The sequence below is a fragment of the Dreissena polymorpha genome, chromosome 1 (assembly GCF_020536995.1).
Source record: "Dreissena polymorpha isolate Duluth1 chromosome 1, UMN_Dpol_1.0, whole genome shotgun sequence".
Taxonomy (NCBI): domain Eukaryota; kingdom Metazoa; phylum Mollusca; class Bivalvia; order Myida; family Dreissenidae; genus Dreissena; species Dreissena polymorpha.
Genome location: NC_068355.1, coordinates 114,086,750 through 114,102,597, shown reverse-complemented (window position 1 = coordinate 114,102,597; position 15,848 = coordinate 114,086,750). Strand labels below are relative to the sequence as shown.

Genomic DNA, 15,848 nt, shown 5'->3' with positions numbered 1-15,848 from the left:
ACATTTAACATTTTGAAGAATCGGAACATACAACATTTTACACTTTACGTACAAAACAGATACAGTCCACTCTCGTTATGTCGACATCGGATATCTCGATATTCTCGAATGTCGAAGTAAGCTCAATGTCCCAACTTTTTTCCTTCTTTATCTATATAAATAAACATCGCATATCTCGATTTTCGTTATGTCGAATAATTCGATATGTCGATATAAAATTTTGTCCCGAGTCCAGATTTTACATGTATTTACTGTGGTTTATCTCGAAGTGCAAATAACTGTCCCAGTGTCGGCAAAAGGTGAGAAAAATTTTCTTTGATACTTCACCGCCCCACTTTGCCCGGCTGCTCCCGATACTGTGCGGTAGGAAATCGATCCGTTGATTGCATCAATGATCACACGTGTGTAATGTCGTTAGCAATTAAAACTTGAGTAAGGCCTGTCACTTTAACTGTCACTTTAACATCAATTAACTGCAATTAATGCACCGCCTGCCGAAAGGCCGAAACACTAATTTTTTATTTTATAACCGATTGAACTTTGCATTTCAAACTACAAAATGTTCAGTATTCTGGAACGTGATTTACGCATGTTCAGATGGAAAACCCTTGTCTTGATTGGACGTCAATTGCATCATAACTATAAATAGCAACATTACCGGATGTTTACTCGACAGTTTAGAAAAATTATAACCGCATGTGTTCATGCAATTATGTAATACTTAAAACGTCATTTTAAGCATTTAAATTTAATCATGCCTCGTAAAAACGCGTATACATGTATATCAGGTAGAGAGTATTCTGCCACACGGTGACGGCTTTAGTTAGACCACTTAGCAGGTATATTTATGTTAAAAACAAGATAAATATTTGTCTTATTTTTTCTTTAAAAACGCCAAATCGGATATCTCGAACTCTCGTTATCTCAATATATTTTCTTATTCCCGCCGACTTCGAGATAACGAGAGTGGACTGTATTAAAATGTTGCATTTTAAAAATTTTCTGTTAAACAAATGAGCTGAATATTCAACACGTGCACCATTTCTGGTGATGAATACTATTGGTGGTCTTTCCCTTCCATATTTTTTAGACCTAGCTGAAGCTTCAAACTCAGACTAATAGACTCAGACTTAAAGACACCAAAAAGGGGACATAAAATGTTAAATTTCAGACTCGGGAATCTAATTATCAAATTAAATGAAATTGCAATCTAACGTTCTACACATGTAACTAAAGCTTCGTTTATTGGATGACTGACAATAATAAATATAATAAGTATTCCCTATTTCTGTAGTATAAGAATTGTAGATATAGACTATGGCATGTTATATGTATAGTCCTGTATGCAGATTTTAAATAATTTGAAAGAAAACTAACATCTTTCAAAAACACATTCACCATAGAATCTGCCTTTTGTGGTAGAGTGGGAAAACACTGGCAAAACACGAAAAAGTGAAATATATAGCAAAACATAGAGAAGTAGAGGAAAATTGCCCTTTATGTTGTGCCATGTATCTTTATAAAGTGTCTTCATAAGAAAAATTTATTGAATTACCAGATTATTGGCAAAACTATTGGCTTGTTCAGATGCTACTGTCAGAGAGATCAATATTATTGGCTGGATATTACAGGAACACAGCATCTGTTCAGTGAAATCATATTCTATATTGTTCCTGACAGAGAAAGTCAGACAGTCTGAGGACTTTGAATTAAGTTCACACTGACAGTTTTTGATGATTCAACGTCTGGACTATAATTACTACAGCAGTTTTGGTGTAAATGTAGTTGCTTCTTTGTTTTTTGCGCAGTAAGTATGTTAATGGCATTTCAGTTTACTTGATTTGATGTAACTCAGTCCTTCTTATTTTATGAAGATTGGTTTTCAGTCTTTAATTCATCAACATTAAATACTAGTTTTTATTGATCTATAATAAACATGCATTTCATTTTAAATAGTATATCATGTTTTCTTTGATTTGTATTAAATCTTTGTTACAATTTACTGTTTTTGCTTACTGTTTACTTCTTGTTATTGAAGCATTTAACTGCAATAAGACCCATCAGATAATAATTATCCTATCTTCAAAAGCACTCCGAAACTGTTACTGTGAGCATTGTCAAAGGTACTGGTTTACCCTGGAGCATCAATACCTCTGTTTGCCTGCAGCATTGATAACCATTAATTAGTTTTTTCATTTATACATGAAGTTTTTTCTTACTTTAAGCAATGGGTTTAACAGAGAAAGGGCCAAAAGTTAACATGGTCAAGACTGGGGAAGGGGCTTTTTGAAGGCAGTGTTTTCCATAACAATTTTAGTAACTGTTAAATTTTCAAAGTATTCAGCGACTAAAATAAGGTGTTTTTTTGCTCTGTTTGGAATAAATATTTTGTGAAAAAGTAGCCTGCGCCTAGATGATTAGTTACAGGTGAAATTGCCTGACGCAGGTGCTTCCAGAGAACACTGTTTAAGGCTTTTGCAAAATAAGAAAAAAGCCTTTATAAACTTAAAATGTTAAACATGCAAAGTTAGCTCTTTTTGTAATGTTACTATTTTATTTTTTCAGGCAGAGAATAAGATAACAAGAAGTTTATTTGGGGACCAATTGCCCATTGACCAGTTTTAGAGACCAGTCCGTTGTGTGTGAAAAAATGTCGGATTTCGATGACCTTATGAATCTAGGGGAGTCTACACCCCAGACGGGTGGTGGCGGTGGCGACCCGTTTGACCCCTATAGTGGTGGGACATCAGTGGGTGGCAATCTGCTGGATTTTGATGGACTGGTACGTTGTTTTTTTAAATCATGACAAGCGCCTAAAAAATGGAGGTACGCAAGATACTTTATAAAGCTTTATATTAGATACTGTATAAAGAACAGTAACTGTTCTTATCTAAAAGCTTTTGGTTTCAGCTATATCTACTGTTTAAAACACTGCACAAGATCCTTGTTTTCCTGTTGTGACAATCTTAGTTTGTTGTTTTTGTTGTTATTTCATATGAGCTTCTTTTTCCATTTTATTAAATTTAACAGAGACGAAAGGAGAATACTTATCATCAAAGCACTGAGTTGGTTTTGGATTTATTATTTAGATATAGTATAAAATTATAAAATTTCTCTTTTGCACACATTTAACAGGTACATGATACTGTAATATTTATTGCAATTATAAAACGATGTTGAACATTATGTGGTAATTTTTTTTTTATTAACCAATTTAACCTCTCATATGTGACAAGGGGGTATATAGTTTTTGCACTGTCCATCAGACTGTCTGTCAGTCTGTCACACTTTTCGTGTCCGCTCTCTAATTCAAATAGTTTTCATCCGATCTTTACCAAACTTGGTCAGAAGTTGTATCTAAACAATATCTAGGTCAAGTTCGAATATGGGTCATGCCAGGTCAAAAACTAGGTCACAGGGTCACTTAGTGCATTTCAAGGATTAAGCATGGTGTCCGCTCTCTAATTGAAGTAGTTTTCATCTGATCTTTACCAAACTTGGTCAGAAGTTGTATCAAGACAATATCTAGGTCAAGTTTGAATATGGGTCATTCCGGGTCAAAAACTAGGTCACGGGGTCACATAGTGCATTTCAAGGATTTAGCATGGTGTCCGCTCTCTAATTGAAGTAGTTTTCATCTGATCTTTACCAAACTTAGTCAGAAGTTGCATCAATACACTATCTACTTTGCTCTCTAATTGAAGTAGTTTTCACCTGATCTTTACCAAACTTGGTCAGAAGTTGTATTAAGACAATATCTAGGTCAAGTTTGAATATGGGTCATGCCGGGTCAAAAACTAGGTCACGGGGTCACTTAGTGCATTTAAAGGATTTAGCATGGTGTCCGCTCTCTAATTGAATTAGTTTTCATCTGATGTTTACCAAACTTGGTCAGAAGTTGCATAAATACACTATCTAGGTCAAGTTCGAATATGGGTCATGCCGGGTCAAAAACTAGGTCACGGGGTCACTTAGTGCATTTCAAAGATTAAGCATGGTGTTCGCTCTCTAGTTTATGTGGCTTTCTGATTTATTTTGATATTCTAAGACATTTTTATGCCCCTGAAGGAGGGCATATAGTGACTGTCCATCCGTCTGTCCGTCACACTTGCTTTTAGATTTCGAAAAATGCTCATAACTTCTATGTCGCTTCATATAGCAATTTCATATTTGGCATGCATGTGTATATGGACAAGGCCTTTCCATACGCACACAAATTTTGACCCCTATGACCTTGACTTTGAACTTAGGGTCCGCGTTTAGGTTTCGAAATCTGCGTTTAGGTTTCGAAAAAAGCTCATAACTTCTACCAAGTGTTTATAGGGGGCATAAGTCATCCTATGGTGACAGCTCTTGTTTGTGTCTACTTCGAACACATGATCTTTATAAGCTTAAGTCTAATAAACTATTCTTTTCTGTTTAATCTATTCAAATGTCGAGCTTTTTGAGTAACAGAATTGAGAGCCTACGACCCCAATGCTGGCAATGAACTTTCCTAAATAGACCCACAGAGAATGTGAACAATTTCAAGCATGCAGCTGTATGGTAGTTCTCACATTTAAGTCTGCATAATTTAAGTGGTTCAGCTCTTATAATTGTATGTCTGCACAAATACACAGCTGATGGATTGAAGTCTGGGAGTTTATTTTCAGCAGACATTCCTCAATGTTTTTGGCAGCTCTATCAGTCTTTGTTTCCGAATCTTTGGAGCAAAGGCTAGATTTCCTTGGTTTTCTCTCCCTAAACTTGGTTTTATGTTGATTGATTCCATCCAAATGTTATGTTTATGTGTGTGGTAAATTTTCATGTGAATCAGGCATGAACTTGAAATGCTGCATGCATTCCATAACTTATGTAATTTGTATAATTATACCCCCACAAACGAAGTTTAGGGGGGTATATAGGAGTGAGCTTGTCTGTCGGTCTGTCTGTCTGTCAGTCTGTATTAAGTGTCGGCTCTCTTATTCAAGTTGTTTTCATCCGACCTTCACCAAACTGAGTCAGATGTTGTATCTAGATGATGTCTAGGTCAAGTTTGAATATGGGTCATGCCGGGTCAAAAACTAGGTCATGGGGTCACTAAGTGCGTTTTAAACATTGAGCATGGTGTCCGCTCTCTAATTCAAGTAGTTTACATCCGATCTTCACCAAACTTGGTCAGAAGTTGTATCTAGATGATGTCTAGGTCAAGTTTGAATATGGGTCATGCCGGGTCAAAAACTAGGTCATTGGGTCACTTAGTGGGTTTTAAACATTCATCATGTTGTCCGCTCTCTAATTCAAGTAGTTCTCATCCAATATCTTCACCAAACTTGGTCAGAAGTTTTATCGAGATGATCTCTACGCCAAGTTTGAACATGGGCTATGCTGGGTCAAAAACTAGATCACGGGGTCACTTAATGCGTTTTTAGCTCACCTGAGCACGTTGTGAGCTTTTGTGATCGCCTTTTGTCTTTCGTCCATAGTCCGTTGTCCGCCGTGCGTTGTGCGACGTCAACATTTGCCTTGTTCACTCTCTAGTGGCCACATTTATTGTCCAATCTTCATGAAATTTGGTCAGAAGATAGGTTTCAATAATATCTTGGATGAGTACGAAAATGGTTACATTTGCTTGAAAAACATGGCTGCCAAGGGGCAGGGCATTTTTCCTTATATGGCTATATATGGCTATTGCAAAATCTTGTTAACACTCTTGAGGCAACATTTATTGTCGGATCCTCATGAAACTTGGTCAGAAGATTCATCCCAATGATATCTTGGACGAGTTCGAAAATGATGTCGGTTGGTTGAAAAACATGGCCACCAGGGGGCGGGGCATTTTTCCATAAATGGCTTTAGTAAAACCTTGTCAACACTCTAGAGGCCACATTTATTTTCCGATCTCCATGAAACTAGCTCAGATGATTTGTCCCAATGATATCTTGGATGAGTTCAGAAATGGTAACCTTGGCTTGAAAAACATAGCTGCCAGGGGCGGGGCATTTTTCCTTATATGGCTATAATAAAATCTTGTTAACTTTCTAGTTTGCTTAATCTTCATGAAATTTGGTCAGAACATTGGTTTCCTGTGTAGTAAAGTTTGGTTTTATTATGTCAATATTATGTGACATTAACTGTGTTATGTAATTTTTCATAACACAGAATTTTCATAGTAAGGCCATCCTTAAAAATTCTTTTGTTTGGCATAACCCGACCGACGCACTAAAATCGGCCCGACTAAATTTTTTTTTGTTACTTTTCAAAAAAAAATTTTTGGCTTGCCGAAAATTCTTTCAGCTAATTTTTTCCTTTCCGCTTTTTATCGTTTCCGGTTATTTGCGTCATTTAATTGAATGCTCTTTCAAGGATATCTAGAATAGCAATGAACAAAACGCGTACCGGTATTTATTTGAGTCGCCTATTTATTTGACATGCGATTAATTAGACTTAAAATACAATTAAACCGCTCCTGTTTTTCTCGTATCCCTTTAATTAAAATACGCTTCTGTCGTTCAGGATAGTTTGGGAGTACAAAAAACAAATTAATTAATTATCACTGTTCAATTTAATTCGGCAATCGGCAGAGATGTGTAATATTATCGCCATATAACTAATTATTTAATTATTACTCTTTAATTCAGATCGGTAAATATACGATAGAAAGATAAATAGTTGTCTGCTTAGAAATATTTATTGACGGGTATTGTCACGTTTTTGTTTCATTTGCTTATCTCTTTATATGACTTTCCGACCGGTCGGATGCAGACGGAGATATTAAATGTGTATTCAAATTATACAACATCTGCGCATGAATGACGCAATGTTATCCGATAGCTCCACCCGTTCTCACGTTTCATTCGACAACGTCATGTCATGTGTAAGCGAGCTCAATGCTGATTGGCCAGCTAGCATGTGCACTTCAATAACAATAAGGTCAAGCGATGTATAATCGGGTACAGACCGGGTTTCGTTAACTGTTCAAATTGCGAACACTTTCATTGAAACAAAGAGACAAATATAGAAAACCATTCCGGATTAAAATTGCGGATGTTTTTAACGAAATTTTACTAGATTTTGGCATTTTCGCAATTTAGATTTTTCTTGAGCCAAATTCTCAATATTTTAGCAAATTAATTAAAAGGCAAACGACAGCGCGAGCATTGCGAACGTGTTATTATTGGAATAAATGCTCACTATTACAGGGCTCGCGCTGTCGTACGCCATTTGCGAAAGTATAGCGAATTTGTCTCAAGAAAAATATAATTTGCGAATATGATTAAATCTCGTTTAATTTCATTGAAAACATCTGCCATTTTAATCAGGAGTGTGTTTTTTTTAACTATTTTTCTCTTTGTTTCCATGAACGTTTTGAAGCGCATATGGTAGCTGGCCAATCAACATTGAGTTCACTATCGGGTAATATTGGGTCATTCATGCGCAGATAATGGAATACACAGTTGATATTGTCGTCTGTCTACAATATAACAACCGATGGCAAAAGTCGTATAAAAAATATGCAAATGAAAAGGAAGCCTAACAATCAATAAATTATTTCTAAGCTGATCACTTTACAAATTTCTACCGACTATCGATCTGAATTAAAGGATTATAATTAAATAATTAGTTACATGTCGAAGATGTTGCACCATTCTGTTCTTGATTGAAATTAAAATGCTATAATTACTTTGTTGTTTTTTACTCACAAACTATGCTATTGTAAAGTAATATGTCAACCAAATAGTATATTAATTACGTATTTGATAGATTACTTGTTTTCATTTTCTGTAGTCAAACGATATGCACATTTTATTTCATGTGCAAAAATCATACAATTTTTCGGACTGTCGTTTTCGAATAAAGTATTTTTTGTTGATTATATTATATTTTCGATGTTCTTTATAGAAAAAATAGACTTACGAATGCACGTGCGGTGATATGGACGGTGCAGACAAATCTTTACCAATTTCCTTTCATGAGGCAGAAGACTTGGAGCTTTATTTGATAATTTCCGTTCAGTTTGGTATATGTCGGAGTTCAATGTCAGAAAAAAAAATACTAAAAAATAAATAAAATCCTACCCACCTACCCACCCTAATTTTCCTGGGTCGGGTTATGCCAAACAAACAATTTTTTAAGGATGGCCTTAACATAACTGTTTTAGTCATTAACACCTATGATAAGCCTTTCAACTAAGAGATAACTGAAAGAAAGACAACATGTACATGATTTTGCAGTATTTATCTCCCTTGTTTAACCTGGTTCAGTAATCTATTTTTAGTTCTGCTCTGGAATTTAGGAAGATATTGATCATTGATAAATGCACTGTTTTTAGGGAAAATTGACTGCTCTGCCATTGATCTCTTCTGAACTGTATAAAATAAGCTGTTTTGGCTGATTTAAACACCTCTTGATGCTTTCTTGAAAAGTTAACAGCTCTTGAAAAAGGTGGAATTTTGAAATAATTAAACTCTAAATTATTTTTAACACCAGCATCAAGACATTTTGGCATTATTTTCTAAATTATTCTTATTTTTATGTCCCCCACTATAGTAGTGGGGGACATATTGTTTTTGCCCTGTCTGTTAGTCTGTTGGTCTGTGGGTTGGTCTGTTGGTTGGTCTGTTGGTTGGTTGGTTGGTTTGCGCCAACTTTAACATTTGCAATAACTTTTGCAATATTGAAGATAGCAACTTGATATTTGGCATGCATGTGTATCTCATGGAGCTGCACATTTTGTGTGGTGAAAAGTCAAGGTCAAGGTCATCCTTCAAGGTCAAAGGTCAAATATATGGGTCAAAATCGCTCATCTAATGTACACTTTTACAGTATTTCAATATTCAAGATAGCAACTTGATATTTGGCATGCATGTGTATCTCATGGAGCTGCACATTTTGAGTGGTGAAAAGTCAAGGTCAAGGTCATCCTTCAAGGTCAGATGTCAAATATATGTGGCCAAAATCGCTTATTTTATGAGTACTTTTGCAATATTGAAGATAGCAACTTGATATTTGGCATGCATGTGTATCTCATGGAGCTGCACATATTGAGTGGTGAAAGGTCAAGGTCAAGGTCATCCTTCAAGGTCAGAGGTCAAATATATGTGGCCCAAATCGCTAATTTTATGAATACTTTTGCAATATTGAAGATAGCAACTTGATATTTGGCATGCATGTGTATCTCATGGAGCTGCACATTTTTAGTGGTGAAAGGTCAAGGTCAAGGTCATCCTTCAAGGTCAAATATATGGGTCAAAATTGCTCATGTAATGTCACTTCTGCAATATTGAAGCTAGCAATTTTATATTTGAAATGCATGTGCATCTCATGGAGCTGCACATTTTGAGTGGTGAAGGGTCAAGGTCAAGGTCATCCTACAAGGTCAAATGTCATATAGGGGGACATTGTGTTTCACAAACGCATCTTGTTTAGATTATTTTTATTTGGCATTTACTAAATTAGAAAGACTATGCTATTTCAATAACTGTAGTTATTTTTTCTTATTTTTACATTTGATTCACTAAGTTTCCTAATCTCTATAAATATTGTTCTTTAGATTAAATTAGACCTATTTTGTAAACTAGATTTTTGAAGCACTTTGTAGACTAACAGTAACTTATATTTATATCAGATTTTTGACAGATTTTGAACTTCTTTTTACATTCATTAAGGTATTTGCTGTATGTTGTTCATTTTTGTAACGATACTTAGATTCATAAGACTTGGCTTGTACCTGGTCTTAATTTTCTGTCATTGTTCTTCATTTTCCGAGTTCTTGACATAAAAATTAGTTATTTTTGTTAGAGCTGCCTTGGTTTTCACTTATAAATAAATTCTTTGAGTGTATTTAGGCGTCCCTGACTGAACGCCTTTAGTTAATTGAATTACAGCCAGTCAGTATATTCATCCTGACCGGAAATAAGAGTTTGTCAAATAAATATTTCCGCATTGCATAAGTGCTTACAAAGTTACATAACTTGTAACCGTCCTGTGACCGGTTCATTTGCCTAACTAAGCGAAGGAGACCGCACTACCACACCTGGATAGGACAGTTGAGTTCGATAATTGTTTGGATCGGTAAAAAAACATGGCCGCCAGGGGGGGGGGGGTTGTCTTTTTCCTTATATTTATATAGTAAAAAAGCTTGTGAACACTCTAGAAGTCGCATGTTTTACCAATTCATCATGACATTTTGTCAAAACATAAGTTATGTGGATGTCTCGGACGAGTTTGAAAATGGTCGTGATCAGTGAAAAAACATGGCTACCATGGAGTGGGGCAGTTTTCTTTAAATGTATATAGTGACAACAATGTAAACAGTCTAGAAGACACTTTTTTTTCCCAATCATTATGAAATTTGGACATATCTTGAAAGAGTTAAAAAATGGTTCAGGTCTGTTAAAAAAACATGGCCGCCAAGGGGCTGTTTGTTGTTCATTCTTCATGATACTTGGTTAGAACATTTGTTCCATTGATATGTTGGGCTTCAAAGAACAGGTCATTTCTTTTTATGTCAGGTGAGCGACTTTGGGCTTTTCAGGCCCTCTTGTTTAACATTTAGCATAGTGTCCGCTCTCTAATTCATGTAGTTTTCATCCTATCTTCACCAAACTTGGTCAGAAGTTTTATCTAGATGATCTTGGTCAAGTTCGAACATGGGTCAAACCAGATCAAAAACTAGGTCACGGGGTCACTTAGTACGTTTTACACATTCAGCATAGTGTCCGCTCTCTAATTCAAGTAGTTTTCATCCGATCTTCACCAAACTTGGTCAGAAGTTGTTTCTAGATAATATGTAGGTCAAGTTCGAACATGGGCCATGCTGGGTCAAAAAATTGGTGACAGGGTCACTTAGTGCGTTTTAAACATTGAGCATGGTGTCGGCTGTTTTTTGTGAAGACAACATGCAAAATATTCTGTGTCAATGTGGCATGTGGGGGTATTCATCATGTCTGTGACAAAGCTCTAGTTATAATAAACCAGTACCTGAAATTTCTGTTGACTGTTTACCATGATTTATGGCTGTGATAAAAGTATTGCTAGTTTAAATTGATTTTAACATGGTGATTTCATCCATAACCTTGATTAATTGCTTTCACCAAGTTATCATAATCATTGTCTTAAAAAAAAGATGCAGTTAATGAGATACAAATTACCATAAGGGATCACATTTTTAACCATTTGTTAAATTAACTGTGTAAAAAGCGTGAAGAAAAAACCTTTTGGAGTGAGCCACACTTGAAAAGCTAACAACTGCATAACTAATTGATACTTCGTGTTGATTTATAATGAAGAGTGATAATATCATGACATCTATGTACATGTAATAAACCGATGGTGATCATTAACCAAATGCGTAATGTTTCAAACAACTGGGCAAAAGTTGTTTGATAGTGCAGCATTGGTGGTGACCTTTCATTTAAAGAATAATCTGTAACAAGTGCATGTTGGCATAAAAAATTGATGAGGCACAATCATGTTCAAGAGTGAAAGGCCCCTAGTTTGTATCCCATCTACCCATGCTGGGTTATACAGTGTTGTAGGGGTACATGATTTATGGACATGTTTTAAAAGAAAATCATAATGCCTTTATATAACATGTTTTAATAGTTGAATTATGTATGAATTGATGGTATGATTATTGATGATATATAGCTGTGAAGTGATAATATCAAATCACCTCATAATTTATTCATGAAAAGCTCTGTTATACATTCTAGCACGTAAGATGTAAGACTTCAATTAATGGTACAGTGTGTGTGGATTTATTGAATGTTAATTTGAAACATCCCCAACAATTGTTAATGATATAATTGATGTTAATTTCTTGTTAAACTAATTATTGCATGAAATCTGACTTGGACAAACACAGGACGCCTTAGAATATTGTTACACATATATAGGGCTTATAGTAACATGCCCGTTGCATGCACAATGGAATGAATTAAGCTTCTATGACTGCAGCAGAGTGGCAATACTGTTAAAACATATCTCTCATGTGAGGTACAAAAGTAGATTGTGATAATCATTTTTTTAGCTCCCACAAGAAGGACACCCACACAAATGCAGAAAAGGATTGTGCTTTGCAATTTTTTTGATAATTACTAGAAAGTGTTGTCCTCGATTGGCCTGTGTGGACTGCACAGGCTAATCTGGGACGACACTTTGCATATGCATTAAACCCCTTTTTCACAGAGCACAGCTCATTTGTATATTAACTGTGCACCAATGTATAGGATCCTGACACAATTAACAGCTGCCATGTTTGTTAACTATGCAATTGTAATGCTGTAATGTAAATAATTCAGCAGAAAAATGAATGAGGTAATTTATACACTAAAATAATTATTGTGTAATGTCTGTATATGTTTTAATATACATTCCTAGCTGTACAGTGTCACAATAATACTATTTTATTTACCATTCATAATAAATAATGTCTGTTTATTATATAAATGATTGCACAGGGCATAAATAATTAGTATGCAATATGTCATGGCTGGCACATACTGTGAAACCATTATTAATCGTCAGGCATTAATTTTCATAAATTTCGTCAGTCGACAGATCGGCGAATTTAAGATCCTAACGAACAATCATGCTCTATGTTTGAACAAAAACAAACACCAAGTTGAACAATATTTTAAAACTTTACCGTAGACATGAGGCATTAAATTCCAACATAATCCATGCACACATTCACTGCTGTTTCGTAATCAAGATTAATCCGGTTTTGACACAAAGGGATGTAGATTACACAAGGTACTTAACTGACACGTGACACTTCTTTAAAACGCGTGTGCAGTACAGCTGTATCGAATGCGTTGACTTCGTTTATGTAGAATGGTAATGAATTAGCGCTAATTGTTTATAACTTTATTACCCATTAAGTGCATTGTTTTTCAGGGGTGTTGCATATTAGCCATCACGCAGCGAATGCCGATGAAAGACAATAAACCAAATGAAAAGATGACGATGTGTGATCAACATGCGTATTTATCACAAATTAATAAAGAAAATTTTAATTGCTGTTTGTTGTTTGATTGTTTGCGTTTAACCACACTTATTACTATTTTATATGTATCAATTTATTTATTTTTAAATTATTGACATTATTGATTTATATACCGGTAGTTTACTTTTTAAGAACAAACACACACATAGAGTTTAAAATTTTAATGTTGATATCAGAATAAAAAAGCATTTTATTTGGAAAAAAAAACTTACCAAACTGGAACCTCTTTCGTATAACACAAACAGTTTTAAAATGGTATTGACAGCATTTTAATAAAAATCATACCAACTAGAACACATACTCAAGAACATAAACAAAAGTGACTAGTTTGATTTGCTTGCCATAAGATTAATTGGCAATTGGCTTCGTTGTTACAAACACTCGTTAACGGTTATTCGATCCCACTTGTCCGCTAATCATAACAATGAACGTGTGAATGGCATACATTAAGAGGGTCCATTACTGTCCCTTGATAACAAAAGACTAGTTAATTGGCATGTGACAAACAGGCCCCACCTCCTGCAGTGATTCTCAAATGTGTTCCCGCATTCGTACTACTATTTTTCGCAACTGCGATTGATTGCGAATATGTACTATACACAAATCGGATATTGACTGACGCATTTTCAAAAAATTCAAAGTCAGAAATCGGCGAATTTAAGTGCAGACGAAATCGTCATTTTTATAAAAATAACGAAATTTTGTGCTGTCGAAAATAAATGGTTTCACAGTATTTGACAATCAGTAGTAATTTCGGTATTGTGATTGAAATTCATGGGTAACATTCCAACAAACAAATCATCAGCATTTGCAATCCTGTTCTTACAGTGATGGATGTCTGTTTCACCTAAAAGTCCTGTGTTATTACAGCCTATACAACCTTAATTGGACTGCATCGTCTGCTATACATGGTACTGTCTGAAGGAATGATGAAGAAGACTTGTCTTCACTTTTGATGCTGCCACTTATTTGACCTTTTACCAGTTTTGTTTTTAAAGATTTTCAGAATTTTTCTCCTAAAAATGTAGGTTCAGGAAATTGAAAATTTGCATATAAACTAATCTGATAGTGGAAAAGTGTTAATATGTTTAACGGGGCTTTTAAGACAAAGTTGGAAAGAGGCCCAGAGTATCAGAAGAAGAATATAGTCAGTCATGAGACTATAACTCATAACTCAGGGGTAAAAAAAACTGGAAAAAGAAACAAATTTGTTTAAGGTCACTCGATAATTATGGTCAAAATTTGAAAAATTGGCTGGAAAAAAGTTATCTGTAATTCTGTTTCATGGCCATATCAAGACCAAAGCTACTACAAGTATTATGCTGTCTATAATACCACCTTAGGTCAAGATTATCACATACCATCTGTCAAAACTATGATTTTGTAAGTCAGTAAAAAGGCAATTTACGTTGTATGACGCAATTGTGTAAAAATGGTTAACATTTGTGTTTATGATCTCCTTAAACAGATTTATTGTTGATTATAAATGTCAAAATTTTGACCTCATTTAAAGATTATGGAATCGCCTCAGAAGTAAAGACTATGATGAAATGAACTTTTTAAAGAAGCTAATCAAGGCTTATAATTTAGTATTTACAGTCAAATGTGGAAACAGGTCTTCTAATGCAAAAAAGATACTACAGAATGTGCTTATTAAGACAGCACTTATAATCTTAAAATGTATAAAAAGTATTTTTCTATCTCACAATTTGAAGACAGTGTGTTTCGGGGCAGGACAGAAATCTTCATATGAATATCACTAGCGTAAGCAAACTTTTTATGAACAAGGTCTGGTTAAGAGAACACTGTTGTGTTATACATTGGACTATTGATAGTTACACCCGTGGGAAATTATCTCCATAGTTTTAGTTGAAATCCCTATGTATTTGGTTATTATACTGTTAATTACTTCAAGACCTAATGTCACATGTTAATGGTCGATGCAGACTCCAGTGTGCATTAAGAATGGTAAAGATGGCACCAGAGTGCATGGTTAAGATGGCACCAGGGTGAATGGTTAAGATGGCACCAGAGTGCTTGGTTAAGATGGCAACAGAGTGCATTGTTAAGATGGCACCAGAGTGAATGGTTAAGATGGAAACAGAGTGCATGGTTAAGATGGCACCTAGCTGTACAGTGTCACAATAATACTATTTTATTTACCATTCATAATAAGTAATGTCTGTTTATTATATTAATGATTACACAGGACATATATAATTATTATGCAATATGTCATGGCTGGCATATATTTGACAATCGGTAGTAATTTCCGTATCATTATTTAAATTCATGGGTTACACTCCAACAAATAAATCCTCAGCATTTGCAACCCTGTTGCTTACAGTGATGGATGTTTTGTTTCATGTAGAAGTCCTGTGTTATTACAGCTTATACAACCTGAATTGGACTGCATTGTCTGCAGTGCAATAATAATTGGTACTGTCTGAAGGAATGATGAAGTAGACTTCACTTTTGATGCAGCCACTTATGTGCCCTTTTACCAGTTTTGTTTTTAAAGATTAAAAACTATATTTATCTATGTAAAAGCTTAGTTATTATGAAGTTTGTTAGACATCTCCATTCAGCAATTTACACATTTTGTACAGTCTCTCAATGAAACTTAAATATGTTCATTTTCTCCAAACATTATTTTATTGGCCGCTAATACAATAAGAGGTGGTAAAAGTAAACCTTTGCTTTGCCTAAGCAAACATATTACTTACTAGAAAATGATTTATTGTGACTTTTATTGTACCTTGATATATAAGGAAGTGACCATTGACTATAATATAGAAAGCTTATGATATTTGTTGTCAGAAACAAGAGCTCAGTGGCCATATTGTACACAGATTTA

At 34.9% G+C, this 15,848-nt stretch overlaps 1 protein-coding gene and 1 long non-coding RNA gene across 2 annotated transcripts in view; both read left to right on the top strand.

The window, feature by feature from the left end:
• The window catches only part of LOC127845581 (uncharacterized), a 478,937-nt gene that overhangs the window by 142,450 nt on the left and 320,639 nt on the right, over positions 1 to 15,848 (top strand). The gene's annotated exons all lie outside the window — the stretch shown is intronic.
• LOC127845225 (uncharacterized) overlaps positions 1 to 15,848 on the top strand; it is a 155,722-nt gene that overhangs the window by 6,690 nt on the left and 133,184 nt on the right. The window contains 1 exon segment of the mRNA XM_052376031.1: positions 2,566 to 2,782. Coding sequence (XP_052231991.1) covers positions 2,651 to 2,782 — 132 coding nt within the window. The 5' untranslated portion in view covers positions 2,566 to 2,650.